At 42.8% G+C, this 19,799-nt stretch overlaps 1 protein-coding gene across 2 annotated transcripts in view; it reads right to left on the bottom strand.

Moving 5' to 3' along the window:
- LOC146578319 (butyrophilin-like protein 2) overlaps nucleotides 1–11,658 on the bottom strand; it is a 71,281-nt gene extending 59,623 nt beyond the window's left edge. Inside the window, exons 1-2 of one of the 2 annotated variants that reach the window (XM_085258410.1) lie at nucleotides 11,287–11,658; nucleotides 7,455–7,787 (exon numbers count right to left, since the gene is read on the bottom strand). In XM_085258410.1, the coding sequence (XP_085114536.1) occupies nucleotides 7,455–7,787; nucleotides 11,287–11,641 (688 nt within the window). In that variant the 5' untranslated portion in view covers nucleotides 11,642–11,658. Of the gene's footprint in view, nucleotides 1–7,454; nucleotides 7,831–11,286 lie in introns of those variants that run through there. The other variant, XM_085258419.1, reaches the window with a different exon arrangement.
- Between the last annotated feature and the right edge of the window lie 8,141 nt (nucleotides 11,659–19,799).

The raw sequence follows: 19,799 nt of genomic DNA, 5'->3' as shown, positions 1-19,799 counted from the left end.
ACTCATGATGTCAGATCAGCATCCTGATGTGGCACACCTGTGAGGTGGGATGGATTATCTCAATATAGCAGATGTGCCCACTACCACACATTTGGACTGATTTGTGACCACTGTTTGGGAGGGATGGTTATATTGTGTATCTGGAATGAATTTTAGGTCTCTACGTCCATCCCATGGGGAATGGGAGCAAAAACAAAAGTGTTGCGTTTATATTTTTGTTGAGTGTACTTCATACCGTGTACATTGTAACATACCATAATAGACCCATTTCTGTAATGTACTCACATATCTATATTATTGCTAATATATATTGTCCATCCATCCATCCATTCGCTTCCGCTTATCCTTTTCAGGGTCGCGGGGGGCGCTGGAGCCTATCCCAGCTGTCATAGGGCGAAAGGCGGGGTACACCCTGGACAGGTCGCCAGTCTGTTGCAGGGCTAACACACAGGGACAGACAACCATTCACACTCACATTCACTCGCACATTCACACCTAGTGACAATTTGGATTAATCAATTAACCTATCCCGACAAGCTGCATGTCTTTGGACGGTGGGAGGAAGCCGGAGTACCCGGAGAGAACCCACGCAAACACGGGGAGAACATGCAAACTCCACACAGAAAGACCCCAGCCTGATGGTGGAATTGAACTCAGGACCTTCTTGCTGTGCGGCAACAGTGCTAACCACCGTGCCACCGTGCTACAATATATATTGTAATATATCTATATCACTAAAGCACTTCTGGATGGATGCAAACTGCATTTCGTTGCCTTGTACCTGTGCATGTGCAGTGACAATAAAGTTGAATTCTATTCTATTCTATTCTATTCTAAGTGTCACGGTCCATTTGTCTGCCCGGCCCTCCCAGCAAGGCTTCCTGCATTTTTGTTTTGATTTCTGCTCTCCTGTCTTTCCTCTGCCTGGGCGGAGGTCTTGGCGGGCTCCCGCCTTCGGCTCACGCACCTCTGAGTAATCGCGGACATGTGGCTCATTATCCAGCCTTCCTCAGCTACTACTTAAGACGCTGGTTCAAAGCTTCTCGTCGCTGGATGTTGTTAGACACACATCAATGACACCCTGGCTCTTGTTATGTCTCGTGTTTATTCCTAGCGTTTCCTGGTTCTGATTCATCTCTCGTTTACCTGTACATAGATTCCTGGACCCGTCCTGTAATATGACCTCCTCTCCTCTCTCCTTCCTGTGCTCCTCATTTCTCCTTTACATTTCTAGACCATCATCCTCTCTTTTCCTCCACTCACTGCTTTCCCACCTGTCTGAACACCTGTGCTGTAAACTGACCAAAGATGAACCCGAGTCTGATCACATGACTCATCGTAGTGTTCTCATGTCTCCAGCCATCTCTCCTGTGTACACTGATACCATCATTGATCCTTTTCCTGCTTTAACAATGAATGCTGTGTTTTGATGCATCTGTACAGATTTGAACATAACTGTGTGATCAGTGTTTGTTCTGTGTGTGAGTTTAAAGTCAAAGCTCTCAAACCTGCAGCATCAGGAGGATCCACGGCTGTACTGTTGGTACCAACACTGTCTGACTGACAGGTTTTAACTTCAGCTGTTTTCTTTCTTCTGACATCCTTTCAAACCACACACTCACAAACTGCAGTTGTTCTGTCCTCCCAACTGTTGTTCATGAGATCTGAGTTTGATTTCATCTTTTTATTGTTTCATGTTTTAAACATGAAGCTGGACCCATCGTACTTCTCCGTCTCCTAAACCCACTCCGATATCTTTTATTTTCATTATAGTTTGTTAATCTGTTGTTTATCATCGTCTCCATTATGTTGCAGATGTTGAAACCATCCGTCTGCCATTTCCTGGTTTCATGTTGGTACAATCTCTGCTTCCTTCCAGCTCTTTGGAAGTTTCCCATCCTCCCAAGCTCTGTGATATTCTAGTAAAATATCTTTAGATGATTTGACCTGATATAACAACAGAATAAATGCCCCAAAATGTATTTTGTAACGTATTCCGTTACGTTACTCAATGACAGTAACGTATTCTGAATACTTTGGATTATTTCATATATTATCATGCTGTTTACAACTACATGAATGTACTATTGCTGTGTGATTTATTACTATTACTGAAGGTTACTTGCCATATAAATACCAACTAGATATTTAAACCTTAATATAAATGAGTAACAGTAGGTGGACATTAGGTAAGGCTGCACTTTTTGCAGTGATCTCGTGTAGAAAACTGTTTCACGCGTATATAAAACAGGTCTGAGGCTTGAACCGTAGTAAAGGGACCTCTGGCTAATACGTCGGGCTCGTAGCTGAAAACTAGCTTTACTTTGTTGTCTGGGTCGACTTTGCTTGACCCAGACAACAAAGTGAGAGGCGAGAGACAGAGAGAGGCGTTGAAAGGCTGCTCCAACAGAACTTACTGTTTCGGAGGAAAACACGAACACGGTGTACAGTCGAGTCTTAATAGCTTACTTACAACTGGGCTCCTCAGGCACTGTTTTTGGCTGCAGTGGTTATTATTATATTTACATGCTTCCAGCTCCCGTTTCTGCTCGGTGACAGCTCGTACTTTTCCTTTTTCTCCCTCCTCGCGCTCACAGACACATAACGTGTATGACAGTTCTCCCTGCAGCACGGACTACACTGCCCATCAGGCTACATTCTTTAGGGCGATGCCTGTAAGACTCTGCCTGTTGCTTTCATATTAAATGATTTTTTGAATAATAAAAAAAATATTTAAAAAAATATTTCTTCACGTCATTATGCAGCTGCAAGCAGAGGTGACATGGGCCGTGAGATTGAGACACAGACATTAGAGCCTCTTAATCGTGTTTTGTTTGGGTTTCCACCAACGTGGAATTACCAAAACTAGAGAGAGCATAGCCTCACATATGAGACTGGAAAAGATCACGTGTAATCCATTATTTCAAGTAACTGTATTCTCATTACCACCTATTTAAACGGTAACTGTAACAGAATACAGTTACTCATATTTTGTATTTTAAATATGTAACGCTGGTACATGTATTCAGTTACTCCCCAACACTGCTGTAATAACTCCTGATATTCTATAACTGTTTTCTTCACTAATATTATCTGGACTATATTGATCTTTCACTGCTGTGACTTCACCAGCCTCCACTGTCACTGCTCCACCCTCCCCTACAGCTGAGCTACAGACCTCCACAGATCTTTAATCACACTTTGTTTGTGACCTTCCCTCCTTTCTTCCTCATCGCCTGCTTTGCTGCTTCTAAAACAGCGTTACAAACACAACAACTTACATCATCAACACTCACATCACTTTGTACAGTTTACTAACAAATCTGAATGTCCTCCAGTCAGCAGCACTGAAACACCACTTCATCACCCCCTGTATCGCTCCTCTACACCCAGCTCTGTATCATCATTACAGGAGTGAGGTCACTTCCTGTCTGTGACTTCCTACCATCAACAAACACCTGACAGCCAATCTGAGACCATCCTGAGATCAGCTGCTGACTCTGTCCCTGCTCTAATATCTACTCTTGTACAGCTTCTTTAACTTCATTCATTCTTCACTGACTGCTCTGCTCACTGTGACCATTAAAATCCCCACACCACATTATTTTCACTGCACTGGTTTCATCCACTGGTTCTGATGACAGTCTGCTACTTGGGCTGTAAAAGCTGAGCTTAAACTGTCCCAGTGTACAACAATCAGCCTGTCCTCTCTCCTGGTCCTCCCCAAGTCTCTTATTAACATGACACGTCTCTGAGAGCAAATACGTCTCTGCTGCCTTCAAAGTTACTTTCATATGTTTCCATTTGTCTGTACACTTTATTACATATCGTTAGCTTCATAGCATAATTGCCTAAGTCATTTGACTAAGTCAATGACTTAGGCACTTATGCTATGAAGCTAACGATATGCAATGAATCATCTTCTCTAAGCGCTGTATGAGGTTCCTGTATTTTTCTGACATCTGATGCTGACACTGAACAAATGTTTCTCGTCCTCTCCTCTCATACTTAGAAAACAGGAAATACTTTGTATCAATAGGTAGCTTCACATCTGAGCAGACAAGTATCACATGTGGAGTTCCCCAAGGTTCCATCTTGGGACCCCTTCTGTTTAACATTTACATGCTCCCACTGGCACAGATTATAAAGAACAACAAAATAAACTACCACAGCTATGCAGATGACACACAAATATATATCACAATGTCACCAGGAGACTGAGGCCCTGTACAGGTTCTTGGTAAATGCATTGAGAAAATTAATGACTGGCTGTGCCACAATTTTCTCCAGCTAAACAAAAACAAAACTGAGGTAATAGTCTTTGGCGCCAAAGAAAAACGATTACAGGTCACCAGAGAACTTCAATCTATACATCTAAAAACCACAAACCAGGCGAGAAATTTGGGTGTAGTGATGGATGCAGACCTAAACTTAGAAAAACACATTAAGACAATAACAAAATCAGCTTACTATCACCTCAAGAACATTTCAAGGATAAAAGATCTGATGTCTCAACAGGACCTGGAAAAACTAGTCCATGCATTCATCTTTAGTAGGCTTGATTACTGTAACAGCATCTTTACAGGTCTACCTAAAAAATCAGTCAGACAACTACAGCTCATTCAGAACTCTGCTGCTCGAGTCCTCACTAAGACCAAAAAAGTGGACCACATCAGTCCAGCTCTGAGGTCTTTACACTGGCTGCCTGTCCGTCAGAGGATAGACTTTAAAGTTCTGATGCTGGCCTATAAAGCTCTGAATGGTTTAGGACCAAAATACATCAATGACCTCCTGACCCAGTATGAACCTTCCAGATCCCTCAGGTCATCTGGATCCGGTCTTTTATCAGTTCCCAGAGTCAGAACCAGACACGGAGAAGCTGCATTCAGCTTTTATGCTCCTTATATCTGGAACAAACTCCCAGAAAGCCTCAGATCAGCTGAAACACTCAGTTTATTTAAATCCAGGTTGAAGACTCACCTGTTCTCAGCTGCATTTAAATAAAGCACCAAATCCACACTTTTAAGCTTAAATTTCAAAACTTACATTTAACTACTGATTTTATCTACTGTTCTGATTTTATCTGTTTTGATTTTATATACTGTTTTGTTTGTTTGTTAATTAGCTTGTTTGTTTGCTTGTTTTAATCAATTTTAAATCATGCTTTTTATTTGTTTTTGTTTCTAATGTCTCTGTAAAGCACTTTGAATCACCTTGTTGTTGAATTGTGCTATACAAATAAACTTGCCTTGCATTCTTTCCGTTGACAGTTACTCTGTAACTTCATGTTATCGACTGCTCTGACTTCTTCTACTTCCAGCAGTTTGTAGCACAGCAGTGATGCTTCTATCAGAAACATGCTGCTTCTCCTTCATCCTCCTCTCATTGATCTGAATCAGCTGTTTTCACAGAGAAACGCTGCACAAATCCTTCACTCCACTATTTCTGTCAGCAGAGGACTCGCTCTATCATGGCTGCTGCTCCTTTTTCACTCATTTGTGCTTTGAATCCAATCTGTTTCTCATCATCACCATGAACAGGCTGCTCATCAATCAGCACATTAGCTGTAGATCAGCTGCACACTGATGAAGATGCTCAGACAGACGGGCTGGGCACACAGAGGACTTTATGATCTGTTCTTCAATTCAGTCCAACATGGATCATTTCTGCTCACAGTCCAATCATCTCTGGAAACTTGTGCTTCCATGGCACAGCTGGGCTACTTCAACAAATAGCGCTACACCTCTGGTTGTCAGCTTCACCATCGCTCTCCCCGTGGCTACAGTACAAGTGAGCTGACACATCCATCAGTGGAGGCTGTGGGCCAGTAAGGAGCAGCAGCTGCCTGCAACATGGGCTTTACATTGAAAACAGCCACAAGTCTGGGCCTAACCACGCCTTTGGACTTCTTCTTCATTCCAATGAGATTTACATTTCAGGGAGTTCCCCTGGAAAAAGAGCCATTTTGAAAGCTGTTTGCTGACTTCATCAATAATCTGCTTCAGTCATCCAGATGAGAATCCTGAGAATGGAGCAGCCCTGATAGCAGCTCATAGGATCACAGTGTTTTTCATTCAGCTGGTTGATTTCACAGGTTAGGAGGTGAACAATCTAACTGTGCTCCTCCTTCCACCTTTGGACCACTCATTTAGTGACAGCCAGGATGTGACAATCAGCTGTGACACAGGAAAACATGAGGTGGGAAACTCTGGAGAAGATCTGCTTTTCTCTACAGGGAGGCTCGCACATCTAATCTGCTCACCATCACTCAACTCACTTCAACAACATGCTGACTCAGTCATTTCTGCACGTTTCCTCATGTTACAGCCCTGACTTCAGTTCAGCTGAGGAGGAGATGAGGGAGGAGAGAGCAGTGGTGGAGGAGGCAGATAAGGAAGAAGAGGAGGAGAAGATCCAAAGAGGAGGCAGGGGGAGAGGCTCAGGAAGAGTTAGATCAGAGACTTTGAGCCATCATGGACTCCCACTCCTTCCATCCAGCCCTGTGTGGATCAGCAGCTCCAAAATGTCTGCTCACTCATGTTCTTCCTGTCTGTGCTCTTCTTTCATTTCACTCATTATATATGAGCTGCTCCTAAATCACACTGGATATGGATTTTCTGTCCATCCACACTAATTCTCTTCATCCTCACCTGATTGTTTGGATGCTCTTTGACAGCACATTGAAAATCCTCACAGTGACTTCTATTGCCACACTGACTGGACACATACAAAGTTGAAGGCTTCATGTGTTTGGCACAAATAATACTTTGGTAGGTCTGAGTTGTGTTTTGAACCATCTCTCAGGACCAAAGTCTTTTTGCTTCCTTCAAAAAGAGCTGAAGGCTTTTTACCTCACAGTTTGTCCTTTGATATTATTGGATGATGGACTGTGGGAAACACAAATGTGCACTTCTTAATGGCTCATATGTGCTGTGAAAGAGCTCTTTGTGATCTTGAAGCTTTTCAATAGTTTTTCTTTGGCTGTTTGTAAAGTTTTCTGTGTGAACTCTCAGGAATCTGGAGCAGTCTAATAGAAGTCTACTGGGGTACAGAGGGAGGAGCTTCTGTCAGACTCTTTCTGATGAGGAACTGAAGCCGCTCTCATGGTCTCATCAAATCATCAGACTCTGCTGAGAACAACAGTCATGTGACCTCTCAGAACAAACAGCCTGTTAGTTTCCTGCTGCCTCCATCACTCACTTTCATTCACTCTCAATCACACAACTCAAATCATGCCAGAGGCTTTTATTTTGAAGGTAGGATCATTTTAATGGTCTTCTTAGTCTGTTCATTTAAACACACAGTTGCTCCGCCTCCACATTTTTGGCTTTTAGATCAAAACATCAAAGAATTTATTTTATTTGAATGAACTGAAAATAGATTCAAACTAAAAGCTTTTAGAGAATAAACTCCTACATGACCTCTGACCTTTGACCTGTATCTACAGCACTGACCTCTGACTTTCAGCTTCACTTGTCTCTTCAGCAGGATGTTTCCCTCCCTGCTGTAGACGGTGCAGGTGTAGGTCCTGTTGTCTCCATCTGTGGGGTGTTTCAGGGTCAGACTGAGGTCTCCAGTTTTCAGCAGGTCTTCATTCATCTTCATTCGGTCTCTGTAAACCTGGTGCTGTTTGTGAGGCTGGTCAGAGCCGTTCTCATACACGTGGACCTTCCTGTCATATATGGTATCGTCCATCCACTCCACTTTAGCGTCTTCAGGCAGGTGAAGTGTGGTGTTGAAGGGCAGCTGGACAGACTCCACCCCTGAATCCACCTCCACCTGGGGGACTGAGAGGACAACAAAGCACAACATGAGCTTGGATGGAGACATTTGTGTTGACTCTAAGAGGCTGAATGCTGCTGCTTCACTGGGAGCTCACTGTTAGATAGAAAGTGGTCAGTGTGAAGAGGAGACGCAGCAGAAAGATGAAGACTGACAGGAAGAAAGCAGTGAACAGACTGTTGGAGCTGCTGTTAGTGGCATCAGTGACAACGATGAGGCCGCCTACAGGGAGGAGGTGGATCGTCTGGCTGAGTGGTGCGACAGAAACAACCTGCTGCTTAACACCGAGAAGACCAAGGAGCTCATCGTGGACTACAGGAGGAATGCTGACCCACATCCACCCATCCACATTAAGGGGACGGCTGTGGAGCGTGTGAGCAGCTTCAAGTTCCTGGGAGTCCACATCTCCGAGGATCTCACCTGGACGACCAACTGCTCCAAGCTGGTCAAGAAGGCTCACCAGCGCCTCTTCTTCTTGAGGACTCTGAGGAAGAACCACCTGTCCTCAGACATCCTGGTGAACTTCTATCGTGGCACCATCGAGAGCATCCTGACCAACTGTATAACAGTCTGGTATGGGAACTGCTCTGCCTCAGACCGGAAGGCGTTGCAGAGGGTCGTGAAAACTGCCCAGCGCATCGCCGGAGCACCACTTCCTGCCATAAAAGACATCTACAGGAAGCGGTGTCTGAAAAGGGCTGGGAAAATCTTCAGAGACCCCAGTCACCCATCACATGGACTATTCACCCTCCTGCCCTCTGGGAGGCGCTACAGGAGCCTCCGGACTAAGACCACCAGGTACCGGAACAGCTTCTTCCCCACAGCTGTCAGACTCCTGAACTCTGCCTCCTGACATCTGACCCACATTAACTCATGGACTGGACATACACACACACACAACCACCTACACACACACACACAATGGACAACCGTACCCTCAAACACACAATAATAACATGGACTGAACCACCACTCACAACCACTAGCACTTTATATAGCCTCTGTAGAAACTATCTACACCCTCACTTATCTTAACTGCACTACTGTATAGCTCTGTGTAAATAATCATTCTGTACATTCGATAATTTTTAACCCTACAACTGTTTACAACTTGCATAGTTCCCATTTCTGTATAACTGTATATCTCAGATTTCTGTAAAGTTATTTATTTCATATTCTGTATAGTTTTTCATATTTATATCCTGTTCATAGCCTGTACATAGCTTGTACTCACTACAGCCTGTACATACTTATAGTTATAGAATATTCACAACATACTTCATACCGTGTACATTATAACATAATAGACCCATTTCTGTAATATACTTACATATCTATATTATTGCTAATATATATTGTAATATATCTATATCACTAAGCACTTCTGGATGGATGCAAACTGCATTTCGTTGCCCTGTACCTGTGCATGTGCAATGACAGTAAAGTTGAATTCTATTCTATTCTATTCTATTCTATTATGACATTGATGCTTGAAGGGAGTCAAAAGTACTCTGCATCTTGGTGCAGGAGTTCATGGTTAGTGTTTCATAAGTAGATTGTGGCTTTGCAACATTAAAAAATGCATTTAGTTATCCACATGATCCTCATTGGACCAGTAGTCCTCTTTAATAATTTGGCAAAGTGATTTCAGTACTGAGATTAAAACAAAAAGTTAAATTTGTCACACAAGGGGTCCAAACACTCAATTTTTTCTCCATAACCCCTCATTATGAAAGTGGTAAAACCATCCATTTTGACGACTCTGCCACAAGGTGAAAAACATATTGTGGGGAACTCCAGGCCTCGAGGGCCGCTGTCTTGCATGTTTTACATGTGTCCTTAATCCAACACAGCTGATTTTAATGGCTAAATTACCTCCTCAACATGCTTTGAAGTTCACCAGAGGCCTTTTAGCGAACTCGGCTGGCGGTGTTCCAGATCTACTGGCGTTTAGATCAACTGGCGTTGGTCGAACAGATGTGTGGCAGTCTTGCGTTTCAGGAGCTGCTACCGACAAACCAGCAAAAAAAACGCCAAATGTGTCATCTGTGACACTTGTGAGGTTATCTCAAACAAACTCCGTCAGTCGTGATGCTGTTGAACAACAAAATGTTTAAAAATGTGGCGAGTTTACCTGGTGATATCCTCATGCGCGACGCGATCGCGAAAACAGCAAACAATTAACACCACGCCGATGTTGTTCACAGGACAGCAAGAGTAAACGATTGGGAGACTTGTCGTCGTTATCGTTCCCCTCGCACGGTTTATTTCTCCGGTTTCAGCGTTTTTGCTTCGCAACTAAAGCGAGCAGTTGTCCACTATTGAATTAAGTAAAACCAACAACATATTTTTTTCGATTTCTTTTTCTATTTTTCTTTATCTATTTCTAGTTTTTTTATTTATTATATTATATATATATATATATATATTGATATTTTTTGATATATTTATATATTATATTTATATATTTTTTTATTTTTTCTATTTATTTCTATTTCTATTTTTTTCTATTTCTTTTTCTTCTGTTTCTATTTCTATGCTAATTTCTTATTTAGTAACTGGGGTAAAATGAGTAATATTAATAGAGTGTGATTGCCAATCCAGTAACTTAATTTAATGTTAATGAAAACTAACATTACGTCAAATTGTTGAGTTATAATTGTTGTTTAACTGAATCTTGATGTCAGAGGCCTTAAGCAGAATGCTGTGACAGCAGAGAAACACATGACCATCCTCCAAATATCATCTAGAAATAGAAATGTGTCCACTGTGGGACGTGTGAGGCTGACATTAATATGTCTTAAAGTGGGAGATGAAGAAATTACTCCAGGGCCCAAATCATGGAGACAAACATCAATCCACACTTCACTTTGTTTCCTGTCTCTAAAGTGGGAATATTTCAGTGTGATGAACAAACGGCCTCCAACAAATGAAGCTGATTTCCTTTTCCTGTCTTTTCTCCAGCGGCCTCAGCTTCTTCCTCTTTCCCCTGTCTTCTTCTGCAGACGCTCCTCTGTAGCTTCAAGCTGTTTCTCTTTACAAGGAGAGCTACAAACCTTTGCATCCAGCCACAAACACCCCATGGGCTCCTCTGGATCATCACACTCAGCATTTTCACAATAAAAGCCTCGTATTTATGGCTGCTCCACCCTGACATGTGACAACATCCAAATGACTGGATCAAAGTGTTTGAATGATCTCAGCAGCTTTAAAACTATTGATATTTATACATTTACACTGATTTGGACTAAACTAACAAAACTATTGATTTGATCCAAACTCACATCATGCCAGAGGCTTTTATTTTGAAGTTAGGATCATTTTAATGGTCTTCTTAGTTCATTTAAACACACAGTTGCTCCGCCTGACATTTTGGGCTTTTAGATCAAAACATCAAAGAATTTATTTTATTTGAATGAACTGAAAATAGATTCAAACTAAAAGCTTTTAGAGAATAAACTCCTGCATGACCTCTGACCTTTGCCCTGTGTCTACAGCACTGACCTCTGACTTTTAGCTCCACTTGTTTCTTCATCAGCATGTTTCCCTCCCTGCTGTAGATGGTGCAGGTGTAGGTCCAGTTGTCTCCATCTGTGGGGTGTTTCAGGGTCAGACTGAGGTCTCCAGTTTTCAGCAGGTCTTCATTCATCTTCGTTCGGTCTCTGTAACCCTGGTTCTGTTCTTCAGGCTGGTCAGAGCCGTTCTCATACACGTGGACCTTCGTGTTGTAGTAATTGTCCATCCACTCCACTTTAGCGTCTTCAGGCAGGTGAAGTGTGGTGTTGAAGGGCAGCTGGACAGACTCCACCCCTGAATCCACCTCCACCTGGGGGACTGAGAGGACAACAAAGCACAACATGAGCTTGGATGGAGACATTTGTGTTGACTCTAACAGGCTGAATGCTGCTGCTTCACTGGGAGCTCACTGTTAGATAGAAAGTGGTCAGTGTGAAGAGGAGACGCAGCAGAAAGATGAAGACTGACAGGAAGAAAGCAGTGAACAGACTGTTGGAGCTGCTGTTAGTGGGACAGGACTTTATTCAGTCTCTGAGGACCAGATTTGACTTGATGAAGCAGAGAAACACAGTCTGAGTGTTTCTGTCACACTCACTTCATCACACAGCTCAGTTTGACAACATGTGGAAGAATTTGATAGAAGCCTTCCTTTAGTAAAAGCACCAAGAAAACACCATGAAAACACCTCACTACACACAAAACTGCAGTACTGGCAAATTGTACATAAAGTATGAAAAGTCAAAGTACTTATTGTGCAGAAAAATGTTCCCATCAGTGTCTGTGGATCAATATTACTGCTGCACATGTTTAAGGCTGAGCTCATTTCAAATCCTTTCTATTGTGTTGAATCTGCAGTAATGCATCATATTCTATAAAATCATATGTTTGTAGTGGCTGTCCTGTGAGGACCACGTCTCTCTAAACAAACAGCTGTTAATGAGCTCACAAACACAGGCCTACAGCTGGATTTGAAAAAGTCCATTCAATAGAAAATCAATCTGTCTTCCTGTCTCAATAATGTGAATTATTGTTTGCAAGATGGTTTGTTCCACAATGGATTGTGTTGCTGCACGGACTCTTTAGAGTGACACACGAGTAAGGATTGTTAGGTTGGCTGTGTCCCAATTCAGGGTCTGCACGCTTGAAGTACGCATTTTAAGTGCGATTACGTCACCGCCACGTGACGACGGCTGTCCCAATTCAAAGTGTACTTCAAATGCATACTTCAAATGCATACTCCAAATGCGCCGTCGATTTCCCCAAATATCAAGCGTGATCCGGTGCACGCTTCGTGGTCCCATATATCCCACAATTCATAGCGCGGTGGTGGGTGTGGATAATTTTGCCGCAAAATACGGCAGAAGGGAGCGGCCGAAGAGTGAACTGTCAATAGTAAGTACTCATGATGTCACTTATTTATGTGCGAATGTTTAATAATGAAAAAAATTAAAACATTGCTGTTGGCCACATGTCGGCAAAGTTATATGACATTAGTGATGTTTGTACTTTCAGCCTCTACATATATATATATATATATATATATATATATATATATATATATATACACATATATATATACACATATATATATATATATATATATATATATATATATATATATATATATATATATATATATATATATATATATATATACACATATATATATACACATATATATATACACATATATATATATATATATATATATATATATATATATATATATATATATATATATATATATACATAATAATCTGACAATACTATAACATTGGCCATATTATATTTACATTACCACAGTGAGATGACTTTAGTCTCATGAACAACAAGAGCTAATTGTTATTTACTAACTACTCTTGAACTGACTGTTCAGTACAGAAATGAAGCCCAACAATCATGTTTTACAGTCCTCTGGTCTCAGCCTCAGATACTCAGCTAATCAAAGTGATGTCATGACAAAAATGCATGACCAACAAAACATTTTTTCTCCTTCATTTATGTCATACTATCTCGCGTTTCTCGCGGTTAGTATCATGGTTGCTAGGCAACCTGAACAGCACAACGAAGGCCAGACCGTCCCATTTCACAAGCCTCTCACTTCTGCACTTCTCGTACTTATAGTACGCACCGTACGTAGTACGCGTAGTGCGCGTACATCAAGCGTGCAGACCCTGAATTGGGACACAGCCGTTGTATGTTGCTGTTGCACATGGCACAGGACCAATCTGAGTCGCATGACTTCTTAATAAAACTTACTACCCCGTTTTGGTAGGAAATAGATATTCTGGAGTCTGTCGTGAATGAGACCAGAATATAACATGGTGGCAGCGGAGCGGATAGCGGAGCAGGTAGCGGAGTAAGCTGCACGGCCGGAGTGGAACCCCGGGAGACGCCTGTTGGAGCGGTGAGCAATTAGCGGCTAATCGAGTTAGCACCGCCGCGAGGCATTGAGGGCCTTAAAGCGCCGCCGACGCTGGTATTGGACTCCAGTAACCTGTCACGGACATGGAAGACCTGGAGGGACGAGTTTATGCTCTATGTGGAGCTGACCATGGATTCAGACGGCGAACAGAAAAAAGTAAGCCTGTTCAGTTATCTCGTTGGTGAGAGCGGCAGGGAGCTGCTAGACACGCTAATGGGTGACACGGCGAGAGATCGGTGGACAGTTAAGGACATTATTGAGAAGTTTGACAATCATTGCAATCCTGTAGTTAATGAAACTGTGGAGCGTTATCGGTTCTTCACGAGAAACCAAGGCGCCAGTGAGACAATCGACAGCTATGTGACGGAGGTAAAGCTGCTGACAAAAACGTGCAATTTTGGAGTAATAAGGGACTCACTGATTCGTGACAGGATTGTATGTGGACTTAACAACCCGAGTTTGAGGGAGAGACTGCTGCGTGAGAAAAACATGACACTGGATGCATGCATACAGCACTGCAGAGTTGCGGAGCTGTCACGGGAAAACAGCAAAAACCATTTCGGGAGCTGCAGTGGAGGAGGTGCATGCTGTGCGTGGAGCTGCGCGCCAGAAACGGATCGGCGACGCAGTGGACTGTAAGTTTTGTGGCAGAACACATGAAAAAAAGAAAGAAAAATGTCCAGCATACAGGAAGAAATGTAAAAAGTGTGGCAGAGAAAACCACTTTGCAGTTAAATGCATGGCACATTCAGAGCAGAAGAGAAGGACGAATGTACACAACATGACAGCATGTGAGAGTGATGAGTATGAGGACGTTCTCTGTGTTACAGAGGCAGACACACATGATTCAACTACAAAGAACACTGACAAAGTGAGAGGCACTCAACTCTTTGCAGGCATGCTGATGGGCAAAGAGATTGTAAATTTTCAGATTGACTGTGGTGCCAGTTGTAATGTAATGCCAATCTACATGCTAAGCCCGAACACACAGTTGGAGGACACACAGACAGTGTTGATGATGTACAACAAAAGTAAGATAAAGCCGTTTGGAAAATGCAAAGTTAAGCTACGTAACCCGAGAAATCAGAAACTGTATCGGTTGGAGTTTCAAGTGGTTGACAAAGACTGTAAAGTACCACTGCTGGGCAAGAGAGCCAGCGAAGCGATGAAACTCATAAAAGTGCACAATGAAAAAATCTTGAAACTGGACAGCATCATTACTTCAGAGCACCCAACAGCCAATGAGTGGAACATGCGTCAGATTAAGAAAAGAAAGAAAAGAAAGTGTACTTTATTGGTCCCCGTGGGGAAAATCCCTCTCTGCATTTAACCCATTCACTCAGTGAAGCAGTGGGCAGCCATTGGGCGCCCGGGGAGCAGTGTGTAGGGACGGTACCTTGCTCAGGGGTACCTCAGGGTAGCTGTTCAGGGGAATCGAACCCCCGACCTTCCGATCATGGGGCCACCACTCTACCTAAAGCAGAGTGTGCCGATGTCTTCACAGGAGATGGCTGTTTGGAGGGAGAGTTAAGGCTCCAGGTGGATGAAACTGTGAAACCAGTGCAGTTACCAAAACGGCGTGTCCCTATTGCAATGATAAAGCCGTTAAAAAAGGAGCTTCAAGATCTTCAGCACAGAGGGATCATTACACCAGTAGAATGCAGCACAGACTGGATCAGTGGGATGGTTGTGGTCCAACAGCAGAGTGGGGATTTAAGGGTGTGTATAGATCCAAAACCCTTAAACAAAGCCCTACAACGGAGCCACTTCCCATTGCCCACCATTGAGGACATTTTGCCAGATCTGTCAAAGGCTAAAGTGTTCTCTGTCTGCGACGTGAAGAGTGGATTCTGGCACGTGAAACTGGAGGAGGAGTCGAGCTACCTGACAACATTTTCGACTCCGTTTGGACGCTACAGATGGCTGAGGATCCCAATGGGGATAAGTCCAGCTCCGGAAGTGTTCCAGAGGAAGCTCACACAAGCTTTGGATGGTCTGGCAGGGATCTACATCATTGCAGATGATGTGCTGATCACGGGTCAGGGGGACACAGATGCTGGAGCAGTACGTGACCATGACAAGAAGCTGAGACAGTTTTTGACTCGTTGCGGGCAGAAAAACATTAAGTTAAACGCAGACAAGTTTAAACTTAAACAGAAGGAAACTACGTACATTGGACATCAGCTGACATGCAACAGTCTGAAAATAGACCCAGAGAAGGTTAGCTCTATAGAACAAATGCCCAGACCTACAGACGTGAAGGCAGTACAGAGACTGTTAGGTATGGTGAACTACTTAGCAAAGTTTTGCCCACATCTGTCTGACCACTGCGACATATTGAGACAACTGACACACAAAGACAGTGAGTGGAACTGGATGACTCGACATGAAGACGCATTTCAGAGACTGAAAGAGGCTATAGCATAGGCTCCAGTCCTGAAATACTACTGCCCAGAGGAAGAGCTGACAGTACAATGTGACGCTTCTGACAAAGGGTTAGGTGCAGCACTCATGCAGACGGGTAAGCCTGTGGCTTTTGCGAGTAGAGCACTTACACGTACAGAGCAAAGTTATGCCCAGATCGAAAAGGAGCTTTTGGCTGTAGTTTTCAGCATGGAGAAGTTTCATCAGTACACATATGGTCGTAAAGTGGTGGTACACAGTGATCACAAACTCTTAGAGACCATTGTAAGAAAACCGCTGTTGAGTGCACCCAAACGGTTGCAAAGGATGCTTATGCGCATTCACAAATATGACATAGATGTGGTGTATGTGCCAGGCAAAGACATGTTATTAGCAGACACGTTGAGTAGGGGATATCTTCCAGAGTGCTCACCACAGGGCTCCATAGAGGAGGAAATAGAGAGCATTAACATGGTCACTCATGCACCCATCTCACCTGACAGACTAAACAGCATAAGGACTGCTACACAAGAGGACAAAGCACTACAGATCCTCATAGATACAATTCACAGAGGTTGGCCGACTGGCAAAAGAGACACTGACGGTGACATCAGACCATACTTCTCATTCCAGGATGAACTGAGTAGTCAGGATGGACTTGTGTTTAGAGGTGAACGTCTTGTTGTCCCGACTACCATGAGACAGGAGATCATAGCTAGACTACACTCGACACACCTAGGTGTAGAAGGTTGTCTAAGGAGAGCCAGAGAGTGTGTGTATTGGTTAGGCGTGAATGAACAAATTAAGACTTATGTGACTAAGTGTGACATCTGCAGGTCAGTTGACTACAGACAGCAGAAAGAGACCTTGGTCCCACCTGAGATCCCGACTAGACCATGGGCTAAGGTGGGCTCGGACCTGTTTATTCTTGACAACAAGGACTACCTTATCACAGTGGACTACTATTCAAACTTCTGGGAAATTGACTATCTCCCGGACACTAAGTCCACCACAGTGATTAGAAAGTTGAAGGCTCACTTTGCCAGACAGGGCATCCCGGACATTGTTGTTTCAGATAATGGACCACAGTATACGTCCGGTGAGTTTCTGAGATTTAGTCGACTGTGGGATTTCCAGCACAAAACATCTTCACCAGGTTACCCTCAGAGTAATGGGAAGGCTGAATCAGCAGTGAAGACAGCAAAGAGGCTGCTGCTAAAGGCAAAAATGGCGGGGCAGGACCCGTATCTTGCGATTCTGGACCATCGCAACACACCATCACAAGGCCTGGAGACCAGCCCAGCTCAGAGGCTGCTCAGCAGAAGGACACAGACGCTTTTGCCAACCAGGACGAGCCTGCTAAGGCCAAAAGTCATTCCAGCCCTGCGGGAGTTGGAGATGAAACAGAAGCGCCAAAAATTGTGCTATGACCGATCAGCACGAGACATGGACTCTTTGAAGCTAGGGGACAGTGTCAGAGTTCAGCCTTTTGACCGCCATTCCACTTGGAGCAGGGGAGTGGTGATTGGGACTGTTGACCCGAGGTCCTATGAGGTTCAGTTGGACTCTGGAAGTGTCCTGAGGAGGAATCGGAGGCACCTGAGACATGCAGGCGTGATGGATCAAGAAAATGCCATGACAGACAGACACTGGGGCACTGAGAAGGTCAGTGACAGCTCCTTCAGAAACTCGTGGGCACAGATCAAGACTGACGAGGTATCAGGGGGTGTCAGGACAAGGTCAGGCTGCAAAGTGGTTCCACCACTTCGGTACAAGGACTATGTTACATAATGAGGACTTCACAGCCTTTATTGTTTGAGGGGACGAGTTGTGTATTCTGTGGAAATTGATGTTCCCTACAGCTTGCAGAAATGTACATGTTTGAATAGTGGAATGCTTTTGTATTCTTTGAGTGTTTCATATTGTTTTCTCCCTCAGTAAGAAGAAGGACAAATCAAAACAAAAAAGGACTTCTGTTTTTTCCAAAAACAGAAAAAGAGAAGGGATGTAATAATGTGAATTATTGTTTGCAAGATGGTTTGTTCCACAATGGATTGTGTTGCTGCACGGACGTTTTAGAGTGACACACGAGTAAGGATTGTTAGGCTGTATGTTGCTGTTGCACATGGCACAGGACCAATCTGAGTCGCATGACTTGTTAATAAAACTTACTACCCCGTTGGGTAGGAAATAGATATTCTGGAGTCTGTCGTGAATGAGACCAGAATAAAACAGTCTCTCTCTATACTATCCAATAAAGACCAAACATCTTTAAACTGACAACAGTTGCCTGTTTAAGCTGCCGTCAAAGAGTTTTCACATTTTGGACACAAATATGAGCCTTTAAACTTTTTTCAGAATGTGGGCTACACATGCTTAGATCTGTTAGATTCTCCACATTAAACTTAATAACTTACACAGCTCAAATAGCATATGTGCTAACACTTTTAGCAGTCATATATGCTAACCCTACTTTTTAACTCACTGACTCATATTGAAACACTTCAAATTAATCACACACGAGTATTTCCCTCCTGGAAATCTTTAAATATTATTTACTTGTCACTAAACTTGCTAACATTAGGGAACAGAGCACGAGATAGTCTGAAGCTCTGTGAAGCTCTTGTTTGTTAACGGTATATGCTGCTTTCAAGTGCAGAACAACAAACTATTTGAACTGATCCAACTTTATTAACAGAGACAAAGCTTTGTGCATCAGTTGCTGTTTGCTGCTATAGATATAATCCAGCCGATGTGGAGATTTTCACACTTCTGCTAGAAATCATCTTCTAGTTATTGTGACTCAGATATGACTGATTATAGATGAGGACCAAAGAAGGTTTTTACTGAGATTTGAACTGACTTAGCTTAGCCTGTGTTTTAGCCACATGCTAAACAAACACATGTTCAGAAACTAGAAGATGTTACCTTTCAGATGAAGTCTCACACATGAACTTTGCTCCTACAGTTCATCTGATGAAGCTTTTACATTTGGGTGGAAATCAAATAAAAACCAAAACAGCCACAAACATCAGACAAGCTAACACTGTAACATTATTGGATGGAGCTACTGAGACTGAACTAGGATATGTCCTTCAACGCACATATTAAACAAATATGTAAGACTGCTTTCTTCCATTTGTGCAGCATCTCTAAAATTAGAAATATCCTGTCTCAGAGTGACGCTGAAAAACTAGTTCATGCATTTATTTCTGCCAGGCTGGACGACTGTAATTCATTATTACAGTCTGCAGACTGAGAGACAGCTTCTTTCACCAGGCCATCAGACTGCTGAACACTTCATAGACACCTCAGCTTCACTACTGGAACTTCAACATTATGCACTTCGTACTGTACAGTAATGCCACTGTTTTGCACATGTCTCAACTCTGTATATTTTTATATATTTTATTTTATTGTTTACTCTATTTAATTTGTAAAATATGTATACACACACACACACACACACACACACACACAGAAAACATATTTAGTATACACATCCAGAAATGCATATACTATATGCATATATATATATTGTACATATATTTATTAGTTTCAGATTTAGCCATTCTTATATTTTGCTTGTTTTACGTTATTGGATTTTGCACAACTCTGTTGCTTGTGAAGCTCGCACACAAGAATTTCACTCACATGTACTGTACCAATGTAC

The sequence above is a fragment of the Mchenga conophoros genome, linkage group LG3 (assembly GCF_057382185.1).
Source record: "Mchenga conophoros isolate Kocher_MC1m ecotype Shallow Benthic linkage group LG3, M_conophoros_male_GT1.1, whole genome shotgun sequence".
Lineage (NCBI taxonomy): Eukaryota > Metazoa > Chordata > Actinopteri > Cichliformes > Cichlidae > Mchenga > Mchenga conophoros.
The sequence above is the reverse complement of the archived record's forward strand: the minus strand, read 5'-3'. Positions and strand labels throughout refer to the sequence as shown.